Below are 27,468 nucleotides of genomic sequence, written 5' to 3'. Positions count from 1 at the left end.
ATGTTGGAATACTGCCCTGCCCAGTAACCATAGGGGGGGGGGGGGGTGGGGGGGGGGGGGGGGGGGGGGGGGGGGGGGGGGGGGTCATGCTTTGCTTCAGTATGTCACAGTACATTTTGGCAGTCATGGTTCCATTAATGAACTGTAGCTCCCCAAACCATGACACTACCACCACCATGCTTGACTGTAGGCAATATACACTTGTCTTTGTACTCCTCAATTAGTTGCTGCCATATACGCTTGACACCATCTGAACCAAATAAGTTTATCTTGGTCTCATCAGACCAGAGGACATGGTTTAAGTAATCCATGTCCTTAGTCTGCTTGTCTTCAGCAAAACCGTTTTGAGGGCTTTCTTGTGCATCATCTTTAGAAGAGGCTTCTTTCTGGGATGACAGCCATGCAGACCAATTTGATGCAGTGTGTAGCATATGGTCTGAGCACTGACAGGCTGACCCCCTTTAACCTCTGCAGCAATGCTGGCAGCACTCATACATCTGTTTTGAAAAGACAACCTCTGGATATGATGCTGAGCACGTGCACTCAACTTCTTTGGTTGATCATGGCGAGGCCTGTTCTGAGTGAAACCTGTCTTGTTAAAACGCTGTATGGTCTTGGCCACCGTGCTGCAGCTCAGTTTTAGGGTGTTGGTAATCTTCTTATAGCCTAGGCCATCTTTATTTAGAGCAACAATTCTTTTTTTTTCAGATCCTCAGAGCATTCTTTGCAACGAGGTACCATGTTGAACTTCCAGTGACCAATATGAGTGTGAGAGCGATAACACCAAATTTACACACCTGTTCCCTATTCACACCTGAGACCTTGTAACACAACGAGTCACGTGACACCAGGGAGGGAAAATGGCTAATTGGGCACAATTTGAGTTATCTTGAGGGAACACCTGATATACAAGCTGTACACTGACTACTTTACATTGCATCAAAGTGTCAGATCTTCAGTGTTGTCCCATGAAAAGATATACAATATGTACAAAAATGTGAGGGGTGCACTCACTTTTGTGAGGTACTGTATATAATATATATATTCTGTGTGTGTCATTGACTGACCACTGGTCACTTTATTTATTCATTTATTTATTTATTTATTTATTTTGGGGGGGGGGAAGTATAAATGCTTTTTTTAACAGCTTTAGTTTATACTGCATTCTTATCAAATTTTTTTGATTCTTTTGTTAGGATTTTTTGTTGTTGATACATCTCCCCAAAGACCATATGCTAATATGATAAATACTGCCACCCATGACCTAAAACCCACCACCTATGCAGCCAACACCCCCACGCATGCACCCAACACCACTACCCAGGCACCCAACACCACCACCCATGCACCAAAACACCACCACTCCATGCACCCAACACCACCACCCATGCACCCAACACCACCACCCATGCACCCAACACCACCACCCATGCACCCAACACCACCACCCATGCACCCAACACCACCACCCATGCACCTAACACCACCACCCATGCACCTAACAACACCACTACCATCCATGTAACAACCCATGCAATTCCAACCTTACCACCAAAGCCCTCACCACCAGAAATTGGCAACTACACAGTCAAAGATGGCAAAGTGTGCATCATTGCACATATGGGACTAGAGCTTCAAATAGATAATTCAACAAAGAAAAGCACAGTAAGTATATGGTTCATTATTTGCATTTTAAAGAGTAGAAAATCTCTGGGAATAATAGACAGCTAAACTAGAAAATGTATTGAAATAAATGGCAAAACTACTCCATGGAGTCCATTGCAAGTTACCGTACATCGTACCATACTTTATTTATGTATTTTTATGTCACTCTTCTTCACTTTTTGTTTGCTCCTCTCTACAGGGAGTGCAGAATTATTAGGCAAGTTGTATTTTTGAGGATTAATTTTATTATTGAACAACAACCATGTTCTCAATGAACCCAAAAAACTCATTAATATCAAAGCTGAATTTTTTTGGAAGTAGTTTTTAGTTTGTTTTTAGTTTAGCTATTTTAGGGGGATATCTGTGTGTGCAGGTGACTATTACTGTGCATAATTATTTGGCAACTTTACAAAAAAACAAATATATACCCATTTCAATTATTTATTTTTACCAGTGAAACCAATATAACATCTCAACATTCACAAATATACATTTCTGACATTCAAAAACAAAACAAAAACAAATCAGTGACCAATATAGCCACCTTTCTTTGCAAGGACACTCAAAAGCCTGCCATCCATGGATTCTGTCAGTGTTTTGATCTGTTCACCATCAACATGCGTGCAGCAGCAACCACAGCCTCCCAGACACTGTTCAGAGAGGTGTACTGTTTTCCCTCCTTGTAAATCTCACATTTGATGATGGACCACAGGTTCTCAATGGGGTTCAGATCAGGTGAACAAGGAGGCCATGTCATTAGATTTTCTTCTTTTATACCCTTTCTTGCCAGCCACGCTGTGGAGTACTTGGACGCGTGTGATGGAGCATTGTCCTGCATGAAAATCATGTTTTTCTTGAAGGATGCAGACTTCTTCCTGTACCACTGCTTGAAGAAGGTGTCTTCCAGAAACTGGCAGTAGGACTGGGAGTTGAGCTTGACTCCATCCTCAACCCGAAAAGGCCCCACAAGCTCATCTTTGATGATACCAGCCCAAACCAGTACTCCACCTCCACCTTGCTGGCGTCTGAGTCGGACTGGAGCTCTCTGTCCTTTACCAATCCAGCCACGGGCCCATCCATCTGGCCCATCAAGACTCACCCTCATTTCATCAGTCCATAAAACCTTAGAAAAATCAGTCTTGAGATATTTCTTGGCCCAGTCTTGACGTTTCAGCTTGTGTGTCTTGTTCAGTGGTGGTCGTCTTTCAGCCTTTCTTACCTTGGCCATGTCTCTGAGTATTGCACACCTTGTGCTTTTGGGCACTCCAGTGATGTTGCAGCTCTGAAATATGGCCAAACTGGTGGCAAGTGGCATCTTGGCAGCTGCACGCTTGACTTTTCCTCAGTTCATGGGCAGTTATTTTGCGCCTTGGTTTTTCCACACGCTTCTTGCGACCCTGTTGACTATTTTGAATGAAACGCTTGATTGTTCGATGATCACGCTTCAGAAGCTTTGCAATTTTAAGAGTGCTGCATCCTCTGCAAGATATCTCACTATTTTTGACTTTTCTGAGCCTGTCAAGTCCTTCTTTTGACCCATTTTGCCAAAGGAAAGGAAGTTGCCTAATAATTATGCACACCTAATATAGGGTGTTGATGTCATTAGACCACACCCCTTCTCATTACAGAGATGCACATCACCTAATATGCTTAATTGGTAGTAGGCTTTCGAGCCTATACAGCTTGGAGTAAGACAACATGCATAAAGAGGATGATGTGGTCAAAATACTCATTTGCCTAATAATTCTGCACGCAGTGTATTATCTTTTTTAAATGTCTCTCTATGTAACAATTAAATAAATTGAAAAACAGAACACTTAGGGTATAGCCATGTGGGGTGGAATTGCTGTGGTTCTGCGGCAAAATCTGTACTGAATCCGCAGCAAAATCCACACGTGTTACATGCAGATATGCCACAGATGTCACCCTATGTATTGCAAAGAGTGAACACCTTGGTGGAAATTCTCAGCATAAAGTGACCCGAAGCAGATTTAAAATCCGCACCATAGGTCAATTTACATTGCACTTTTTTCTTTGCGTGTAGATCACGTTTCTCAAAATCTCATTGATGCAGAGTTGCAGAAAGTATATTGGAAAATTGCATAACTTTTGTTCATACATAGAAAAACAATTATCAGACTTTTCAGACCGTTTATAGTATCATGATACCAGCATACTATAAGCGGTCTAATGTGATAAGCAACACTTTGTAATCTATATTCTTTATTTGTTTAAAGGGGGTCTATCAACAGGTTGGGTAGCATAGGCTAGTGACAGAGACCCCGATTTCAGCGCTTGGTATCTCACATGTCAGGATGTTGTAATACTTTCCTCTCTGCTGATTGGCAGCTTTCTTTATATGCACAGTATAGGAAGGAAGCTGTTAATCAGCAGTAGGAAGATAGGGATACCCACACTCAATAATATCAAGGACTACATCATGGGTGTACTGTATGCTGCTGCAGGTAACCAGATAAAGTAGCATAAACCTGGGGGCATATTTCCATTTAAACTACATGTATCACTATATATAAAGGTCAATTAACATGCCTTGCATTAAAACTCCAAGTCTATGAAATCCAAGTTGTAGGTGGATTTGTCTGTCCACCTAAACAGTTGTGTTCCAAGGAGGCTGACATCTGAAAAAGGAGAAAGTTAATGGTATGCAGTGATTACCTTGCATTTTAAATCAAAAAGCATTTTTTACCATCTATACAAATCTGTATAATGTTACTACAGGACAGAAGATATTTCAACATTGAGCCGAAAAATACAAATGCAAATGGAGCATGTGGTGATTACACATCAAAACTTGTCTTGCAGTTTCCAGAAGGGTCTATTAATTTTACTTTTGTTAAGGTAAGTTTAAATGGTAACAAACTTTTCACACAACTTTGTATAAAACAATAGTAAAAGGGACTGTAAGAAACTTTGTAATATATTTTTTTAAAGAAAAATGCCTTGTTCTACAGGTATCAGCCATTTAGCCCCCCCCCCCCTTTTTTTTCTAAAATGACTTTGTCCTAAAATTTATAGAGATTTGTCTTGGTGAGACCAGGATGACAGCCTGCTCACTGACGGATCAGATTAAACCATCCCATACAAGTCTATGGAGAGGGGAGGGGGAGGAGTGAGGAAGAGTGAGTGTGAGAAAGTTAGAAAGCAGATTCTAATTTCTGTGTGCAGTGCATGAGAGCTAGTTTCCAACCACCAGATCTAGGAGAACTGCAAACTAGATATATAACATACAGAGAGGAAAACTGCTAAAAATGCCAGATACAAGTGATATAATTACCAGACATATTAAAAAAGTGTTATTCCTCATGTACACACACTGTACTATTAATGAATGCAAAGATTGATGAAAGGTTATGTATGCTTTAAAGGGAATTTGTTATCAGAAAATTACCTATTGTTTAAGTTAAGTTTTTATTTCAAACACATTTTTAAAGCTTTAAATTTAGATTTTAAAGATAGTAATGTTATTTTTTAATTTTCCATGTCTATATAAAAAAATAAAATCCTGCAGTTTTCACACTGGCTACTAAGTCTAATAATAGGTGCCACTTCTTGATCTGTACAGATCACTTTACTGCAGTTATCTGCTTATCATTACAGTCAGTATTACAATAATGGATATCAGCACCTCACCCATAACAGTCAATGAGGTGCCCTACTGTCCATTGTGGCTATGGCCCATGGTTGCTGCTGTAAAACAGATCTCTAAATGCCGTAAACAGTAGCTTAGGCAAGATGACAGAATCCACAACAAAAAAATAAAAAAATAAAAACTGATTTGAAAAAAGGAGATGTTTCTGGTTTTAACTGGCAGAAAAATTCAGTGACACATTCCCTTTAAAGTAGCTCACCGGGAATTAAGAAAAAGAAAAATACTTAAATATTATTTACTATAAATATATTCCAAAATACCTTTCATTAGTTATAATGGCTAGTTTTTTTCTTGGGACGGTCAATCATCAGGGAAAATAAAATGGCCACTTTCCTATTAGTACACACAAAACCTGTCCTAATCAAACAGCAGGACAAGTTACTTTACAACACTGAGCTAAAAAGCTGCCATATCCTCCTCTCTGCTCTACTTGTCAGAGATTATGATCCTGAATACAGTTAATAAGATCTTTGGCTGAATCTCTGTAGGAATGGAGTCCATTAGGAGACATGAAGTACAGCGAGGAGGATGAGGGTGTGGGTAATGAGCAGCAGCACTTGTATGCAGTCTCCATTACCACAGTCTGTCCTGTCCGTCCTCTCTGTACTCCAGACAAGTACAGCAGAGAGGAGAATGAGGCAGCTCTTTAGCTCAGTGTTGTTAAGTAACTTGTCCTGCTGTGTGATTAGGACAGGTTTTGTTTTAGGAGGGCGGACATTTTATAAAAAAATAGTAATATAGTAACATATGTCTCCCTAGACAAAATAAGCCACTATAACTAATGAAAGGAATTTGGGAATATATTTACAATAAAATAATCCAGGAATTTAGAAAATTGAAATACTTAAATATTACTTTAATATAAATATATTCCCAAATACCTGTCATTAGTTATAATGGCTCATTTTGTCTACAGAGCAATCATTAGGAGAAACAAAATGGCCCCCGTCCTATTAGTGCACACAAAACCTGTCATAATAACACAGCAGGACAAGTTACTTCACAACACTGAGGTAAACAGCGGCCTCATCCTGCTCTCTGCTCTGCTTGTCAGGGATTATGATCCTGAATACAGCTGATAAAATCTTCAGCTGAATCTCTGTAGGAATGGCGCTCATGAGAAGACATGAAGTACAGAGAGGACAGACACGACAGACTGTGGTAATGGAGACTGCATACAAGTGCTGCTGCTCATTATCCCACTTCCTCTCTGTACTGCATGTCTCCTCATGAACTCCATTCCTACAGAGATTCAGCTGAAGATCTTATCAACTGCATTCAGGATTATAATCCCTGACAAGTAGAGCAGAGAGGAGGATGAGCCAGCTCTTTACCTCTGTGTTAAGAAGTAACTTGCCCTGGTGTGTGATTAGGACAGGTTGTGTGTACTAATAGGACGGCAGCCATTTTATTTCCCCCGATGATTGCTCCCCAGCCAAAACGAGCATTTATAACTAATGACAGGTATTTGGGAATATATTTATAATAAAATGTTCTTAATTCCTGGAGAACTCCTTTAAGTATTTTAATTTTATTAATTACCAGAAGAACCCCTTGAAGTAAAATGTGGCTTCCTTCCCATCTACAAGGGGGATACCATTTACCCAAGAAACTACTGTTATATATATCTGATAGGTTTCCCAAGAATTACATTTTGGGCTTGCACTCATTATAGAAATGGCTATAAAACAAAAAGTACAGTCAGTCAGTCTCTCAATGGCTAGTCATATTTACTGCTACCAATTAATGCATATATATAGTGTCCAACAGGACATGCACTGCCCAATCTCTGGAAGCCAGTGACATATACAGCTATTTTATGGTGCCCCTGTTGGTATGTACTAAGGCTACTTTCACACTAGCATTTTTGCTGAATCCGGCAGGGCTCAGCAAAAACGCTTCTGTTACTTATAATACAACCATCTGCATCCGTTATGAATGGATCCGGTTGTATTATCTTTAACATACCCAAGACGGATCCGTCATGAACTCCATTGAAAGTCAATGGGTGACGAATCCGTTTTCTATTGTGTCGGAGAAAACTGATCCGTCCCCATTGACTTGCATTGTGGGTCATGACGGATCCGTCTTGCTCCGCATGCGAGGACGGAAAGCAAACCGCAGCATGCTGTGGTTTGCTCTCCGGTATGAGAACGGAACGGAATGCATTTTGGAGCATTCCGTTCTGTTCAGTTATGTTTTGTCCCCATTGACAATGAATGGGGACAAAACAGAGCGTTTTTTTCTGGTATTGAGACCCTATGACGGATCTCAATACCGTAAAATATTAACGCTAGTGTGAAAGTAGCCTAAAAGACACCCTGGTGCAGTATTTCAATAGACAAGCAATAGAGTACTAGGCAATACAATGCATGTAAGGCAGGTAGTCCCCTGGAGTATTTGAGTGGCAGAAAGGGCTCAGACACATTGGGGCAAACCTACTACTGCCAATGTGTCTTGACCTTGTCCTAAAATTCAGCAAAATTTGGTGCTTTTCTGACACATGATGTTTTAGAGCTATTTATAAAGCAAATGCATCAAAAAGAATAATCTACTTTGCTTAGCTAGCCTGTTTTTCCAACTTTGCAAGGGGGCACGGCCTTTGATGCAACTACGTGCGGCAAAATTTTACTGCAAATTTTAGTTGGTGTAAAGTTAGACCAAGTGATTTGCTGCCAACAAACAATGACTTTTGGTGCCGCATGAAAGATGTGATTACCCTACAAATGGGCATTTGGTCATCTTGTAGGGTGATCTCTGGTACCTTTACATGGGCCAATTATCATGAATGAGCGTTTGTAAGAACCTTTATTCCAGATAATTCTCCCCATTCTTAAAAGGGACCTTACAAACAAAAGACCTTGTAATTTAGGTTATTTAGAATTTCTGTACTGACAAATGCCAAAGTGACTGTTGTGCTTGGCTTATAGAAATTGTACTGCCTTTTATACTGCAGCTAGATGGATATGGATAACTGTGTTGCAGGTGAAATGAGGTTGGAAAATGTTTATCATGAGAAAAATCTGAGGTTTTGTATGTTGAAAGAGATTGAGTAAGAGTCATGTATGAATCAGGCGCCACTTACAGTGCTGGTTTTGGGACAAGAAGCATTAAGATCACTTGAAAAGCTTACTTTTCAAAAGTCTGCAAAAATTGAGCAATGATCCGACATACAGTATTTGGTTGATTATTTCTCAAGTTTCATTGTTTGAAATGATTCCATCTGAATACTGGTAATCATTAACATGCTGGTGAGAGCTCCTACTTCCTGCATTAGGTTACCACGTCACTTTTCAGTGTTTTAGGGTTGCGTCACAGGGTCTGGAACAGCAGAAGAAGGGAAATATACTGTAAAGTGACTACTGGAACTTGTGTATGCAAGAGAGAGATCAGTAAAGCGGTGCAAGTAAAATGAAAAAACACTGTGAAAGAAAGCATATAATCCATAGAAATATTATTCCATACCTCCTGACTTTTGAAAAGCCCAAGAAGGGACAAAATTAGTGGTGCCCTAAGTACACCATAACATATTTTTTACACTTAAGCCACACCTCTAACTCCTCCCAATGCCTATCTATATATGCCCAATCCCCTTTGAGCCCCCACACAGTAGTTATGCCCCTTATTGTCCCCCAGAGTAGTTATTCCTTAGTGCCTTCTCACAGCAGTTACACCACCTTAGTGCTTCCACACTAAGTTATGCCCCCTAAAGTAGTTATGCCTCTTTAGTGTCTCCAGACAGTAAAATTCCCCATTAGTGCCCCCACACAGTAGAATACCCCCTTAGTGCCCACACACAGTAGTATCTCCCTTTTGTCCTCCCACACAGTTGAATGTCACTTTTGTGTCCCCAGACAGTAGTTATGCCCCTTTAGTGCCCCACACAGTAGAAAACCTCTTTGTGACCTACACAGTAGAATGCCCCCTTAGTGCCCACACACAGTAGAATCTAGCCTTTGTGCCCCAACACAGTAGTTATGCCCCCTTAGTGACTCCACACAGTAGAATGTCCCCTTTGTGCCCCAACGCAGTAGTTATGTTCCCTTAGTTCCCCCAGACAGTAGAAGATCTCTCAGTGGCCCCCAAACAGTAGAATGCCTTCTTAGTGCCCGCACACAGCAAAAAGCTCCCATGTGCCCCCTTATAATAATGCTGCTCCCTTAGCCCTCTTTACAACTCCCTTAGCTCCTCCTTTACAATAATGTAGCCCCTTAGTGCCCTCATTACAATAGTGTACCCGCTGTTCTGTTAATAAAATAAAAAAGTAATACTTACCTAGCTTTGTTCCTTTGAAGAAAGGAGAATAACACATCATGCGATCTTCAGCAGCAGGTACAATTCAGTGGCATCATCAAGTCTGCTGGGATGAGCAAGGGAGCGCACAGGCAAGGGGATGATCCCTGGCCTGTGCACTCTCTTGCTCAGCCCTACAGGTGTCAGGACATGACTACATTGCGCATTTTGCTGGGGAGTGCACCGGCTGGGGAATGGTGGAGTAGGCTGCAGATGGCTCACTGCTTCACCATTGCATTCAACTGGATTTGCATCCTCAGGACACAGATACAATTGAGAGTGGGATATGCCTGAGCCCTCCCGGGACCGTGGGACAGCCACAGAAATCTGGGGCTGTCCCACCAGATCTGGGATGGTTGAGAGGTTTGATTATTTGTATATATTAAACAAAGGAGTCAGGAGAGATGGCTGTATGCCAAAGGGGCATTCAGCTATTGACTGTGTATGATCACCTCTAGGGCTTATTCAGACAGCCGTAGTGTTTTGCATTCCGCAAATTAAAGGTCCGCAAAACACGGATACCGGCCGTGTGCGTTCCTTATTTTGCGGACCACACATGGCCGGCACTATGTTAGAAATTACTATTCTTGTCCGAGATTGTGGCCAAGATTAGGACCTGCTCTATCTTTCTTGCGGGGCCACGTAACTATGGATGCGGACAGCACCCAGTGTGCTGTACGCATGTTTTACGGTCCCATTGAAATGAATGGGTCCACACCCGTTCCGCAAAATTGCAGAATGGATGCGGTCTGGTGCTACACGGAGACATGTCACACAACACTGCATCTAATGATTGTCTATGGTGTCGTGAGGCAACATGCCACATGCCGCGAATGCAACAATCACAGAATTTTCTGTTGCAGGTCACAAGTTGCATGTGACTTTGCCATTATAGATCACAATGCAAGTTGTGTGTGACATGCAAGTTGCCTGCGACTTTTCTGCGACTTGACTGTTTCTTTACAGAATATTTCTTTACGTTTTAATTTTTTCAAATATTTCTGGTCATGCGACTTTTCTGAGACTTGCTGTCAGGCCCCAGCCTTAGACCAGTGATGGTTAATCTACATCATTACAGGCACCTCCGATGCAGCTTTTGACCTATTTGGCATCATTTTGTGTCGAAAATATATTGGCTGTGAATATAAAGGTTATTGCCGCAGAACTACTTGATAGTTTTTGATGTATTTTCATTTTACATTATTGCCATTTAATTAAAGGGATTAATTTTAAAAATGAAAAACAGACACAATTTAGTACATCAATCCCTTTTAAAGTCCTTATGAACAGGACTGTATTTTGTATCCATAATTGCATGCGGACCCATTCATTTATATGGGTCCGCAAACAAGACGAACCACACATGGATGTCATCCGTGTGCTCCATACATCCATGTGTCTGTTCCACAAAAAGATAGAGCATATCCTCTTCTTGGCTGCAAAATGCAGACCAAAGACCCATTAAAGTCAATGGGTCCATTAAAGTCAATGAAAGTTGAAGGATGGAATTCAGCATGTGCATTGCTACTGAGGTGGACACAGAAATAAGGAAAAGAACAAACAGCAGGTGGTGCTATACAAATAGATTTCAGTGAATAACTCAGCAGCTATACTACATTTTTAATGACATGCAATTACAAAAGTATTCCTGATCCAGGAGCTGGTTTGAAATATTTTTCATGGAACACCCCCTTTAATCTATAAAGTTAGGTTCTGTTTACACTGGCAGCATGGCTTCCATTTAGAATGCTGGAGGATTCAGATTAGTTATACTACACTATTGCTGTGGTCAAAAGTTACGGAAACCTCATTGGAACCTCTGATGAAGTCTTGCAGTGAAAGTGTGAACTATAGGCCAACTACAAACAGGGATAAGAGTTATGGTGCTCCTCTATTCATTACATTGTGTTCCTTTCTATCACTTGCAGGAAAGCAAGACTTATTATATCGAAGAGGTTTCTGTGCAATTTTATATGCCATCAGCAGGTAGGATTTACTGCATATATGGTGAACACTGTCTGTTGCACCTTATGAACCACATTGTTATATCTTCTAAGGCACCATTAGCCTTAGAATCCTACTAACTAAGGGTATGTTCGCATCTGTAGCATCCCTGATCCAGCGGCCTGAGACGGCAAAAATGTCAACTGGGCAAAAACCAACCGCTTTTGTCCAGCCAAAATACAGCATTTATGCCAGAAAACATCTGGATTACCACCGTACCCTATTATAGTCAAAGGGGATCCAGCGGTGAACTGTAGAACCCAGCAATGCAGGATCTGGCGAAATCTGGCAGGCTGCTCTCTGCCGAAACAGCCTGCCGAATCCGCTGCCACAGATGTGAATGTACCTTAATTGGCATTAGCATGATATTTACTCAATTTATTTATGTTGTTATTTTAATTTTAAAATCAGGAAAACGGCATAATTAACAACTAACAGATTGAGATCATGGGTTACGAGACAACACTGTCAAATACTGTAAATGTAACAGATATGATACCTGTCCGCCCATGTATAGTGGTGTACTGATGCTTGAGGTCCGACATAGAGAAGATGAGTCAGTCCGTGTTATTTTACCTTTTACCTTTCCTGTTTTGCTTTCAGGATGGTGGAATGGTACTTCTGGTAAACTGAAGCTGTTGTCTACAGATGTTGGCTACTCTGTGGGGTGTAAAAGGACACCAACAGTAAAGCTAGGAGATAACTTGGAGCTTGTATTGGCAGAGGTCAAACTCCAGGCTTTTGAAATTCAGAATGGAACATTTGGGAAAGGTAAGTAAGGGATTGACATGCACTATATGAAAGCGGATGTGAATCCTAGCCTGAAAATAAGCACAAAGATAGTAAAATTAAGCACCAAGGATTATTCTTCTCTCGGGAGGTAGACATTACAAGGGTTATCCCAAAAATTTTAAACCATTTTTTAATGTCATACAGTATCTGGAAGACTTCCTTGCCTTTCTAGGGGTGGTTAGTAGCTCATCAAGCACATCATCTGCCAGGATACATTGTTCTTGTTAACCCTTTCTTCTCCTGCATAGAAACTAGTCCCTCACATGTAGCCAAAAAGATACATTTGATATATAATGCCCCAAAATTTCCTTCTCCACTGTCTAGAGAGAGATATACCGTATTTTTCGCCATATAAGACACACCGGCCCATAAGACGCAGCTACGTTTTTGAGGAGGAAAATAAGAAAAAAAATATTTTTAACCAAAAGGTGTGCTTTTGAACTAATGGTGGTCTGTGCATGACACTATTATGGAGGATCTGTGGATGATGCACTGTTATGGAGGGGATCTGTGGATGGCACTGTTATGGGGTGGGAGATCTGTGGATGGCACTATTATGGGGTGGAGGATCTGTGGATGACACTGTTATGGGGGAGATCTGTGGATGACACTGCTATATATGTGTCATCCACAGATCCCCCCATAACAGTGTCCCCCCGCCGCTCACAGCAGTATTTCTAGTAATCACTACTCTAGTAACAGTAATCCTTAACCTCTTAATAAATTTAACTAAAGTTGCGCTCTCCCCTGTATCAGCACTTACTAACAAGCATCCGGAGCAGACAGAGCGGCTGGCAGCATTACATCACTCACTGACGTTGCGCGCCTGCTCCGCCTGCTTCATTCATAAAGTGGGAGGAGCAGGTGCGCGACGTCAGTGAGTGACGTAACGCTGCCAGCTGCTCTGCCTGCTCCGGATGCTTGTTAGTAAGTGCTGATACAGGGGAGAGTGTTAACTTAAATTAAATTTATTAAGAGGTTAAGGATTACTGTTACCAGAGAAGTGATTATTAGAAATACTGCTGTGAGCGGCGGGGCCCGGTGTAAGAGTACAGTGACTGCACCGGGCCCCACCGCAAGTTCCTGAACTCCAGCCCCTCCTCCCTCCTCGCTGATACATCGCAGACTTTTGGGGGGGGGGGGGGGAGTGCGTCTTATGGGGCAAAAAATATGGTAGCTATATATTTTTATGAATTTAGAAGTCAGGATGAATGAAAGGTGTCTGGGCTGCTTCACCTGCTTCTCTATGAGATCACTCTGTCAGCAATGAAGGGAGCAGGGAAGATACTGAGCATGTTAGTCCACCTCTGAATTCAGGAGAAGGTGGACCAGAAGGATACACAGTAGGGGGCGCTGCCAGAGAGTAATGTACATGGGGAAAATATATATATATATATATATATATATATATTGGTATTTGCATGTGTGCTGCAATAATATTTAATTTAAAATGTTCTGTTCACTGCATAGTAATACCTTTCATGGGATAAGCCCTTTAATACATATGATTTATAGATGAAAGGCTGTGAATTTGTAGAAACCTTGAATGTCAAAATGGTAATGTCTACACTTTCAAAGAACTGCTTAACTGCTGCGCATTAAAGAGGTTTTCCTGGTGCCTTCCCAACCAGCTGGGGCCCCGAGTGTCGGACCCCCACGATCAGATAAAAGATCTCAGACAATCCCTTTAAACACTGGTTGTTAATGGCACTTCACTTTTAAAACCTGCAAACAATAATCACTTCCCACTGCCTTCATTGTGCTGACTACTATGCACATTGTGCTTGTGCATGTGAATACAACTTCTGCTTAGCTCATTCACTAACACTACACATATTCAGAAGTCATAGACATCTAAACTAGCAGACAGTTAGGGGTGCCTTCACATGCAGCAGATTTTGTCGCCGATAATTTGTGATATTGAATATTTTTCATCCAATTCTTTTGTTCTCCCGGGAACATAAGCTGCCGCCAGAAGTGTCTGACAGTAGCTTTCTCTCCTCTCCCCATTGAATGCCCATTCAGTCGAAGCAAAGTTGGATGTGTATGGGGGAGTAGGGAATGATGTCTGCCAGACAGTTATTGAAGGTGTAGTATGGCTTCCCTTAGACATTGGGCTGCCAGCAAGAGCTCATGGAAAATGAAACTGATCAGTTAGATCTACTCCAGATGTGACATTTTATCTGCAAATTTCTGCTGTGACTTTAATTGCAGAAAGAGTCTGTTTTCCAGACAGAAACAATCTGTTAGTTCCGGTGGGTGTGGCCTTGGCGATTGTGGGGCTGATACTTATAATCCTTCTCGTGTTCCTGCTTACAAGACGAAGGCGGATTTCAGGATATGAACGAATCTGAATCTCTTTCAATCACCTATCTGTGTCGTTTTAACACCTTGTGTGGTGGCCTCCTGCTCCTAAAAGGGAAAGATGCTTATTTACCAGACTTTTTCATTTCTGCTTTGCGGCATTTGTAATCATCATGGACATGACTAGGACAACTGATGCAGACCTTTGTTTTTCTAATATCAGACGTCCCTTTATGTTTAAAATAATTCCAAATTTTGCACAGCATTCTGTACCATTATTACTCCTGTGCTTCTAAAGTCAGCGCCTCCTCTGTCTTGTTGCATGCATTTTGGACTGAGGCTACAAGGCAATTATGACTATGATAAGGGTGGCAAGGCGAAACATCGCTGTGTAGCAATGCAGACGCACAAAATAATGGAAGTGAATGGGGTCGCAGCACAATTTTCAAGCTGCGATGATCTCAGCGTCACAAAAAATACACCACCCAAAGTCGCCATGTAGCTCCAGTCTTAAAATTATGTTGTTAATTTTTTCCTAAACTGTTAAAGATTTTCATGTATCTTGGGAAGTGAATTCAAATGTTAATTTTATGACATAAAGGGATATTCGGTCTCGCTGATGCTTCACAGTCCCCCATCGGCCTCTGCTTCCTGATGCCTCTTGACACACAGCAATAGTCCACTTAGATAATCACTGGCTGAAGCAGGATTCGGGGGATGCTATATCTCCTTATGGAGAGTGCATAATCAGCGTGAGGAGTCTTATAGGACCGGCAATGCTCCTCTGGGATTCTAGAAAGAGGGTATGCACCTGAGCTCTGCCTCTAATGCACCAGTCAGGTCACTGTTGTAACCTGGCCTGCGCGTCAAGAGAGAGAAGTAGAGACTTGCAGGGGGAAAGTGAATTGTCAGAATGGGAGAGATGGGGGATTAATGAGCTGTACAGTGAAATCATGGACAGTCACAAGGTATACAGCCTGACCCCCCTTTTAAGATTATAATATTTTTTTATATATATTATATTGTACGGAAAGTGTTTATTTATAAATAAAACAACCTGTGACTATACACCTTATATAAGCTGACAGTTATTCCGCCCAACTCCCCTATACACATGTATGCTCAGCGTATATATTTCCAATCTGGTGACATATGTTGTTGGAGGGGATTCAGAAGACCCCCATACACAGTAGATAATTCATTGGTTAAGCTGATGTCTAATTGGTAAAGGCACTTTGAAGATGCCCCCCAATAGGATCTGTGATTCCTACATTAAAGTAACTTTATGCAGTTCCTGGATTTCTCTTTGGTCCCCGTGTAAAATATAAAGAACAGTACTGCTGGTACTAGGATTTTATCGTGTTGCCACTGAAATGGGGTAATAAATATAGACTGGGATCAGTAGGATGTTATTGTTTCTATTTTGTGCCAACAGAGATTAAACCCTCATACACCGAGAAGAAATATAATCTTTTTTGTTCATGAGAAATGGTGGGGGAGGTTTATTAAGCTAAATGCAGCAGAATTACGGCTTCATTTGCCCCCCAAAACTGGCATACATGCTTTGAACCACATTCATTATGTGCTTTATGGCTCATGCACACGACCTTATGTATTTTGTGGTCCACAAAAAATTGATCCGCAAAAAATAGGGATGACATCCGTGTGCATTGCGTAGTTTGCGGGACGGAACAGCCGGCCCCTAATAGAACAGTACTGTCCTTGTCCGTAATGCGGACAATAATAGGACATGTTCTATTTTTTGGCGGAATGAAAATACAGACATACGGAAACGGAATGCACACGGAGTACCTTCCTTTTTTTGCGGACCCATTGAAATGAATGGTTCCCAATACGGTCCGCAAAAAACACGGAATGGACATGGAAAGAAAGTACCTTCGTCCTTAGGCACTTTTTGCACCTTGAAAGGGACCTTATTTGATTGAAAAATGCGGGTGGCTTATATGTGACAAATTGTTACTGCAAAGTCACCCAACCAATAGGTGGTGTAAAGTTAGGTATGTAAAGATGCACCAAACTTATCATCCAGCTTAAAGGGGTTGTCTCACTTCAGTAAGTGGCATTTATTATGTAGAGGAAGTTAATACAAGCCACTTACTAATAAACCGTTATTATCCATATTGCTTCCTTCACTGGCTGGATTCATTTTTCCATCACATTATACACTGCTCATTTCCATGGTTACAGACCACCCTGCAATCCATCAATGGTGGTCGTGCTTGCACACCATAGGAAAAAGCATCAGCCACTCTGGTGGCCGGGACCATGGGAACGCACATAGGCTGGTTCTTTTACCTATATTGTGCAAGCACGACCACCACCGATGGATTACAGGGTGGTCTGTAACCATGGAAACTAGCAATGTATAATATTATGGAAAAATTAATCCAGCCAGCGAAGGAAGCAATATGCATAGTAACAGTATATTAGTAAGTGGCTTGTGTTAACTTCCTCTACATAATAAATGTCACTTACTAAACAGAGACAACCCCTTTAAGCAGGGCCGGACTGGGACAAAAAATAGGCCCGGGCATTTATGACTGAGCAGCCCAATCACATGACCCCCAACAGGCCCCACCCCCTTGCAGTCTAGGGGTGGAGCCAAAACCGGAAGCACAATTGAGGGGCAGGGCCAGCCACCAGTAAGATAGGAAGGCTTCAGCCAACACACAAGCTTTGCAACAACCAACATACAGATCTTGCAACAATATAGGAAGCTACAGAAAAGTCTTATAATATCCTCAGTGGATCTCAACCTCCCCATCCTCCGGGAATAGCGGCCGTGCCCGGCCGAACACAATCAGGCTAACCAGGGGTCAAGTCCTGGGAAAAAAAGTGTGGGAACTCACCCAAGTGCCTCCGCGTGATGTCACAGTGCGCGGCGTTCGCAAAGGGCAGGGGAGGTCGGCTGGAGCAAGCAAGTACTGTATTTTTTGCCCTATTAGACGCACTGGCCCATAAGACGCACCTAGGTTTTAGAGGGGGACAATAAGAAAAATATATTTTTCATTACACCTCAGGTCAGACCACCAATCAGACCCCCAATGTAAATCAGACCTCAGCTAACAGCCCCAATAAGATCCCCAATGTTAATAAGACCCCAATAAGACCTCAGATCAGACCCCAATATGAATGACCCCCAATCAGACCTCAGATAATAGGCCCATGCCTCATAGCAGCCCCCAGTAGCCTCATAGCAGCCCCCAGTGCCTCTCCATCAGCCCCCCAGTGCCTCTCATCAGCCCCCCAGTGCCTCTCATCAGCCCCCCAGTGCCTCTCATCAGCCCCCCTGTGTTATGGGGGCATCTGCGGAGGACGCACTGTTATGGGAATCTGTGGAGGACACTCCACTGTTATGGGCATCAGTGGATGACACACGGTTATGGGGGCATCTGTGGATGATGCACTGTTATTAACAGTGCGTCATCCACAGATCCCCCTCATAACAGTAACATCCACAGACCCCCCCATAACAGTGTCATCCACAGATATCCCCTTAATAGACTGTTAAGGGGATATCTGTGGATGGCACTGTTATGGGGGCATCTGTGTGGAATCTGACACAGATACAGGGGGCATCTGTGGATGACACTGTTATGGGTGGCCGGGGGGATCTGTGGATGACACACATATATAGCAGCGCAAGCATCTTGTGCTATATATGTGTCATCATCCACATCCACAGACATCTCTCCCCCCCCCATAACAGTGTCCCTGACAGTGTCCCTATTGTAAGACGGACCCCGCCGTTCCTTATGTAAGTGAGCTATTGAGCTTGTAAATAAACTTGTGCAAAGTATATGTACTAGTTACTATCTAATAATCTATCACTAACTTACTGGGACTGGGACAGTCAGGACTCCAGATAGTATCCACAATTCACATCAGCTTTTCTTTTTCACAGACAGTGCACAAAAGACATCACATGTCATCACCATCCATTCACTGGGCATGGGCAGTTGGGCACTGGGGCAGGCAGGCTGGCTCCCGCTCTTCAAACTAGGCGGCTGGCGCAGCGTAACGTGATGTCACTCACTACGTCACGCCGCACGCACATGCTCCTCCCACTTTATTAATGAAGGCGGACCAGGCGCGTGACGTCGGAGTGAGTGACGTTACGCGGCCAGCTGCCGGGAGATGGAGTCACGGAGGTGGAGCACAGGAGCAGTGGGGGTGGACTGAATACACTGTCTACAGTATGTGTCTTTGTGTCATGATTGAAGCTGTGCGGTCGCCGGTCGGAAATGCCCGGCGGTCCGGTGAGGCGGCCCGGCCCACCGGGCATTTGCCCGGTCTGCCCTATGGCCAGTCCGGCCCTGCCTTTAAGCCACTGTGATAAATCTTGTACATCTTTAATCTGTCTAGTCTATATTTGCAGTGTCTAATTATTAGACGGGATTAGTAGATCTGTCCTACTCTTTTTTACCATATGCAAGTGAACTCAGATTTCATATAACACAATCTCATCATCTACTAAATCTAGTGTGACTACATGATGTACACCCACAGCATATAGTTCCTCTTTACCCTCCACAACTGGTGATAGTCACAGTGCCGTTTTGTCACAAACCACATACAGTATCATGTGAATACATTATAAATGACTAAGCTGTTGCCTGTTCCCCTTTGTGTTTTTGCTTGCTCTCATTTGTGGTGTCTTAACAACATGTGACATAAAGTAATACAATGCTTTAAATATAGAAGGTAAAAAATGGATATCATTATAATGTGAATATCATTCGTTACTAAACATAACAAAATACTATTCACTGTTTAAATTGTTTAGCAGAGCATAGAGTGTATCTAAACTTTCAACTAACTTTGAATTAATCAATAGAACAGTACATGAGGAATAACACTATTTCTGACTTGTATCCGGCAATTTTTAGCAGTTTTTCCCTATACATGCTAAAAATCTAGTTTGCCATTCTCCTAGATCTAGTGAGTGAAAACTACCTGCCACTGCACATAGAAAGCAGAGTAGAATCTGATTCCTAACTTTCTCTTACTCACTCAGAAGCAGCCTCAGGATCATTGAGGACATTACAGAGAAGTACTGACTTGTATGGCTGTGAATAAAGCAGCAGTCTCTTTAGCATCTCAACTGGAGATCTGTCTCACTCTGCTCCTGCTCACTCCTCATCCCTCCCCTCTCCATAGATTTGTATTGACATATGTAATATGGTAAATAGCTGAGGATAACTAGCTGATAACATGAGTACTAGACATTTCTCCCTGATAATACAAAATACAAAGTTTTTAATGGTTGCATGTACTATTGATTTACGTAAAGTTGTCAGAAAAGTAAATGATTTTATAAAGTTGGCCACAAATATAAAATGTCCGGTGGGACAGGCTAACCATCTAAAGTGTATGTGGACCTTCCAACTCTCCTCTGACGGCAGATGTCAGGGGACAGAAGGATAGGGCATGTATTGGATTTTCACTGCCCATTCCTTTTGCTCTCAGGGAGATAAGACACTTCTGGTAGTGGCTTTCTACACTCTACCCCTTCAGGACAGATGCATGCTCAGCCAACAAATATATCATTTTCAGATATTTATATAGCACTTCCATATCCTTTAGGGTTGTGCATAAAATATACAGACGTTAGCCATACAAGCACAGAGGTAAAATACAGATGCATATACTGTAGATCTAAATCCCAACTCACAAATAACTCACAAACAGGTGAATTGCTATGTAGAAAACTGAAATAAAGTTTGAATGATTTTGGTATCTTTTACAATGATTTTTTTGCAAAACAGAAAGATTGCTTTTGAATTTCAGTTTTAGATGTAATAACCTTTTTGGTTTATTGGGTATTGAGTTCAACTGAAATGTCAACTAATGTGGCAACAGCAGTTGAAAATGATTGTGATATAATAGCATCTGGTTGTGATGGGCTAAAGGCATCAAGTTGGAATGTACTCCATGTGTTAGATAAGAAAAAGATGAAAGTAAGATGTTATTCATATTTGGAGTGCTGTCTGTCTCACACAAGTACATGGCCCAATCAGAGACACTTAAAGGGAAGATGTCACTTTGAATATACTGTTTGATATGTAGGCAGCATATTTTACAGCAGTTAAAATCAAGCAGACTGATGTTTAAAGGGGTTTTGCAACATTACTCAAAAGTAATAAAGAAAGAATACACTATGGAATTTTATTACCCATCCGATGCGCCGCTGATCCCTCAACAGCGGTCATGTGACTGCCTTTAGTCTGTGCTGTTCCAGAAACAAGTCTCTTATTTCTCGGTTCTGGCAAAGTGCCATCACTGACATCACGTACATTGCAGCTGGACTGGGCTGTGCAAGCGCTTCCCCAGCACATGTGCAGATTCTTGTCTATACTGTGCACGTGTCTTGTTGTCTGCTGTGATGCAATCCTGCAGTTTTCAGAGTGGAAACTGCAGGATCACTGACTAGAAGTCTCAGCATAGTTCTGAAGGTGCAGGAAGGACTTTTAGAGGAGGCTTTGATTTAGTGAGCAGAGTTTGTGCTGGCATTGCTGCCGGCACAAAGCATAATGCATCTGGTGGAAAATGAGCACCAGATTCCACAATTTAGGGAGGTCAACAAACAGGACCGCAGCAATGATATCTGTAACAGCAGGAGGGCTGCAATTTTCAATGCAAACACATATTTGGCACACCTACAAATGGGATTAGGGGTGCAATGGAACAATTTTAAATTAGAGTACTGGAGAACCCTTTAAACTGGGACCAGGGGCGTAGCTATAGGGGGTGCAGAGGTAGCAGTCGCTACCGAGCCCAGGAGCCTGAGGGCCACATAAGAAGACACTGTTATTATAGAAAGTGCATGTTGGTCAAGTTACACCACTGGCTGGAGGGAAGGGGTTAGGTCAAGAATTTGACATGGGAGGAGTGCTGTTTCAATTTTTGCCTCAGGGAGTACAAAGGCTATGTGCTCCCCTGCTCCTGGCCACAAAGCACTAAGGGAAGGAGGGCCCAAGCTGAACTCTCGTACCTGAGCCCATGAGCCTTTAGCTACGCCCCTGACTGGGACTATGAATGATACCTAGTCATTGACTACTATTTCTGTAATGATGCCCATATAGGATGGGAGTGAAACCACCAACTAGGGTCATATTAGTTTAAATATGGATTTCAACCACTTTTAATTTACAAGTTATGCAGCACATTAACGGAACAACTTTTTGCCTTTGAACACAGCCAATAATGTTTTTATCCACTGCCAGAAATAGGATGACCAAAAAAAAAAAAGGAATTAGCAAGTTGTATAGCATTTCATTTGAAGAACCAATAGACATGCCACCATCACATCTAGGCATTTAGAAGGTGCTGAAAAGGGTTGTCCAGCCACATAAAAACTTGTTTCAATTTGGAAACTTACCAATATACTTTAATTCTGGAAGCTGCCTTGTTATCCATGTTTTAGTGTTGGTCAGAAGGCCCAGGAAACTCCGATTCGTTATGACACTGGCAGAGAGCCTCCTCCCTCTTCCTGTGTTGGCGATGTACTAGAAGTTGGATGGCTTTCTGATAACCGGTGCAGAGATAGACAAGGGCAGCCTTACCTAATGAACTGAGCCAGACAGTCAGCCCCGGCCTGAAATCTGGACATTAGGACAGTTTGATAATTAAAGTATATTAGCAGGTTGAATCCATTTCCATTTTAAACACATCAAAACAAATGTTATTTTTTTGTATAAAAATGTTAATTATATCCATACAGTCACTGTATTAAACTAACAAATAATAGTAGGTTATTTATGATGATGGAAAATGGTTTGGACTCAATACAATTTGGTCATCATCATCACTATAGCAAATTGTATTGTGGAGGAGTTTTTATACTCACTGAGATTTGTTTTATCTTTACAGAGGAGATCTGTTCCTATGATCGCAATTTCACTGCTGTGGCAATAGCTGTAGTAATAATTGTCCTAATAGTAATAGCAATCCTTGTCTACTTCATTTGGCACAAGAGAAGATCATCCGGATATCAACGACTCTAACCAGCACAAGAATGCAGCGTGAGATGGGATATTACACAGATGGCATCACAAAATGCGACTACAGTGTAGTGGTTATTAAGAAAGACAAACTAGAAAATTCCAAATCATGACCAAAACACAAAGCCAGGTTCACAAATAGCTGTTGCTTTTCAGTTTTGCTAAGGTGATCAGATAAAATGTTTTTCTGCTTTGATTTTAGTGACTTATTTTTTCACTTGTCTTTTTCTGTAAAAACAGCAGGGATTTATCAAAGTGGTGTAAAGTAGAACAGTTTGATAAATCTCTCCTACCATCTTTAGATGTAAGCTGAAGGTCTGTGGGGGAAAAAAAAGTTTTTTTTTGTTTTGTTTTTTGCTAGTGCCATTTTTAATAAGGTGACATTGTTGTTGTTATAGCTTCTTTTCAAAAATGCAGCCTGCTGTAGCTCTTGGTGTCCCCCCCCCCCCCTCCCTGCTGTTTTCACATCACTTTCTTGATAAGGGAACAATGTCATGAAGAAAATGCTAGAGGTAGGACATACTTTGTGCAAAAAAAAACACCAGAAAAAAAATCCACAAAAAAGTGGCAAAAAACGCAGAAGAACAAAAACAAAAAACAAAAAAACAGGCATACAAATTAATCTGGCCTTTTGTTTACTGGTAAATAAATGCCATACAAAAGTCATGTGTGTAGGGACCTTTAAACTAAACATAAAAGACTAAATATAAGCGCAATACAGTTTCACCCTCACTTATATCACTCAAGTGGGAATGCGGCTGTACAGAAGCTTTCTATACCTTTACAGGGCTGGTAATTTTATTTTTTAAATCTAACTATTTTATTTCTGTTACATGATAACACGTGTGATTTTGAAGTATTATGGTACTTATATACCAATATAAATATCTTCAAATCCCTAAAATATTTTTACTAGGCGTAACCAAAAGCCAGAGCAAGAAATACAAGGGGGAAAGCAAAGTCCCTTTGAAGGTTTGTAGAATTGCAACAGGTACTGAGGACAATCATAGAAAGGATTCATGCACACGTCTGTACTTCAATCCGCAAAGTGCATTCCGCATTTTTATCACTCTCATCAATAGAAAAGACTATTGTTGTCCATAATACAGATAAGAAAAAGACATGTTCTATAAGTTGCGGAATGGGAAAATGGATCAGCCAAACATACGGATGTGCGCATGGCCCCATAGAATTGATTGGGTCAGTGTGCTATCCAGACAGATGTAAAGTACAGCTGTGTGCATGAAGCCTAAATGAATGCTATACTCTTCAGATTAAAGGGGTTGTCTCACTACAGCAAATGGCATTTATAAAAAAAATTATGGTTCCACCCTTCATTTGATTATGTACTTTAACAGGAATAATGCTGGAAATATTCCTACTGGGCCAGTGCTGCACTCCCTGGTGTAATTAGGTTGAGGGCACTTCCTTAATCAAGTGCCATATATCTATGCGGCACGTGATCCTAGCCCGGTTACAACCAGAGATGCATGTAGGTAGCACCTGTGCAGTTAGGTAGCCTCGGGCACTAACTGCTCACAGCTCCCGAGGCTGCCTGACTGCGCAGCTGAAACCCACGTCCAATGCGGCTTGTAACTGGGCTAGAATCATGTGCTGAATGTACAGCCCATAATCCAGGAAGTGCCTGCAACATAATTACACCAGGGAGCGCAGCGCAGAATATTTTCAGCATTATCACTGTTAAAGTGCTTAATTACAGGAAAGGGGACCATTAAAAATGTAAAAAATTGCAGACAATTAAATAAAAAAAAATACGGATAACCCCTTTAATACAATTCACTTTTTAATGTATTGTGATTTCCATATTGCCTACTTGCTGGCTTGAATTGTTTTTCCATTCCAATGCTGCAGTGAGCCTATGCTTTTTCCTATAGTGTGCAAGCAAGACCACCGCTTCTGAATTGCAGGATGATCATAACTAGAGATGAGCGAATTTCATATTTTGAAATTCATTCACACTTCGTTTACTGGTAAAAGGTGAATTGCGTTATGGATTCCGTTACCACGGACCATAACACAATTCTATGACGGAATGCATAACGGAATGCCTTTAGAGGCATTCCGTTATTCATTCCGTCATAATCGAAGTCTATGGGCTATAAAACGGATCCTTCCCGTTTCCATTATGCAGGGGAGGACTCCCCTGCATAACGGAAACGGGACGGATCTGTTCTGCAGCCCATAGACTTTTATTATGACGGAATGAATAACGGAATGCCTCTAAAGGCATTCCGTTATGCATTCCGTCATAGAATTGCGTTATGGTCCATGGTAACGGAATCCATAACCCAATTCACCTTTAACCAACAAACAAAATGTGAATACATTTCAAAATATGAAATTCGCTCATCTCTAGTTATAACCCCTGGATACGACCAATGTATAATGTGATGGAAAAATGAATCAAGCCAGCAAAGGAGGCAATATGGACAATCACATCACATTAGTAAGTGCCTTGTATTTTGTACTTTGTCTACATGATAAATGCCATTTGCTGAAACAAGACAACTCTTTTAATTTGAAGAAAGTGTATGAGTGCCCAAACTTGGTGCGGCCTGGCCGCAGGATCCAAATACAGATTACCGCCAGTTGCTACTTGACATACTGATGCAGCCTGACAATTACCTGTAAACCGTATGCGGATTCTGCGGCCAGATCACACAGCATATAGGCACCTTATGAAGGATTTGCAGATTATACTTTGACATAAAGGTACATTTATCTCCAAATGATACATGCCATTTCAGTTATACATCCCCCAATAAAGAGACATTAAAATAAGAACACTATGGGCAGCACAATAGCTACCCTTGAGGGAATTTGATTGTGAGCCTCACTGGGGACAGGGACTGATATGAATGAGGAAAATCTCTGTAAAACTCTGCAGAATATGTTGGCAAAATATCAGCACCATGAAATTACTTAAAAAATAAATAAATAAATAAAACAGTACATGGTCATTACAAGTCACGTGACGAAAAGATGTGTGGGAATTATGTGCTGCTATTTTAGACCAATTTCGCTATTTAAAAAAAAATAAACATGTTACAAGAAAAGTAGCAAATGACGTCTATGCTGGCAAAGTCACGCATGTCTTACAACCAAGAATGCAGCAGGTTTCGATCTTTGTGACGTATCATTGTCGTGTGCCACAACACATGTTGGCTATCATTAGATGTAACATTACCCTAGCCAAAAACCAAAGTGCAGTGCAAAAACTCAATGCCCTGCAGTGCCACCTAGTGGCCATATTACATTTACAGCGTGTGCCTAGCAACTCAAAACGTCACCACAGTAACCAGCAATTGGCTGTTGTGGTGACATGGTGCTGGAGAACACCTCATTATTCTGAATCTTGTTAGAAGTTGCTTTGAACGGTTGTGACAGATAGAAAAAATTGCTGTGCCAGTGTCTATAGATTTACATAAATGGATATATGATAATTTCATGTAGAAAAATAATAAAATTCATATGTTGCACTATAATAAATATTCCAGATTTTGTCCAGGTTATTTACATGTTTTAATACGTTTGATAATGTTCACACTATTATTGTTTTTCAGTAATAATAATGGTAATAATAATAATAAGTGGTGCATTTTAACAAGACTGTGACAGATAGTTTATTAAAATATTGCAGAACTACTAATAAAAGGGTGATTTGAATTTTTATGTATTATTTTGGCTTTGACTTTTTTTTACACTTAAAGAGGTTCTGCAGTTCTTTTAAACTGATGATCTATCCTCTGGATAGATTATCAGCATCTGATCAGCGGGGGTCCGACACCCGAGACCCCTGCCGATCAGCTGTTTGAGTAGCGCCGCGGCGTTCTCTCGGTTTCCCTCAGGCCCAGTGCCGTCACGACTAGTATCACTGGCCTGGGTGGGGCTAAGCTCTGTTCACTTGAACTGCGGTAAACAGCGAGAAGGCCGCGGTGCTACTACTGCCAGCGCCACTGTCTTCTCAAACAGCTGATCGGCAGGGGTCTCGGGTATCAGACTCCAACCCATCAGATGCTGATGATCTATCCAGAGGATAGATATCAGTTTAAAAGAACTTCAAAACCCCTTTAAGTTCCTCTAGGGGACTTTAACATGTGATCGTCTTATCGTTTCTACCCAGGGCATAACTAGGAATGACTCGACCCCATAGCACATTTTAGAACGACGACCCTCCCCTCCCAGCAACGGCCACAGCAGTGACGGTTCACTTGCCACTCGGGTGACTCCCGTTATTTCTAGGACATTATTACAGGCTATAAGAAGAAGTTACAAGGAGATGGGTATACGAGGTGGGAACTTCAACATTGCAGCTTATGGGAGATTTACTATGTTCCTATGGAGCACTATAATAGGAACTTCGCTGTGGCAGGCTTCTGTTTTTTTTTTTCAGAAGGTCCGAGGGAGCCATTTGGTTGCTCTCAGCACGGGGGAACCATTTGGTGCATGTGAGCGCAGCATTCCCGGGGGGAAAGACTGCTCAGGTGCTGTGGTCACAATTGATCATGGCATCTGAAAGGTAAATGTCTGTTATTAGCCTTATCGCCAGTCTGCCTCCGTTTGTCTGCTGTGTAAAACAGCAAACACCCGGAGGTTACTGTGCCTGCCAACGTTCTGAGTGGGCCCCATCTTTACTGTGCAGACTTCTGCCGTACACGCATGATGGATGTACTTAATAGGTTAAAGGCCCAAAAT

The 27,468-nt window shown here is 41.7% G+C and overlaps 1 protein-coding gene across 1 annotated transcript; it reads left to right on the top strand.

The window, feature by feature from the left end:
• Positions 1-1,263: 1,263 nt before the first annotated feature.
• Positions 1,264-23,075, top strand: LAMP3 (lysosomal associated membrane protein 3; the record flags this gene model as incomplete). The annotated part of the gene is made up of 5 exons (XM_040429986.1): positions 1,264-1,665; positions 4,405-4,524; positions 11,557-11,614; positions 12,236-12,403; positions 22,622-23,075. Coding segments are annotated over 5 exons (882 nt in total), but the record flags the coding sequence as incomplete, so codon positions are not given.
• Between the last annotated feature and the right edge of the window lie 4,393 nt (positions 23,076-27,468).

Source organism: Bufo bufo, chromosome 4, assembly GCF_905171765.1.
Source record: "Bufo bufo chromosome 4, aBufBuf1.1, whole genome shotgun sequence".
Classification (NCBI taxonomy): Eukaryota; Metazoa; Chordata; class Amphibia; order Anura; family Bufonidae; genus Bufo; species Bufo bufo.
This window is presented reverse-complemented; position numbering and strand designations above follow the sequence as displayed.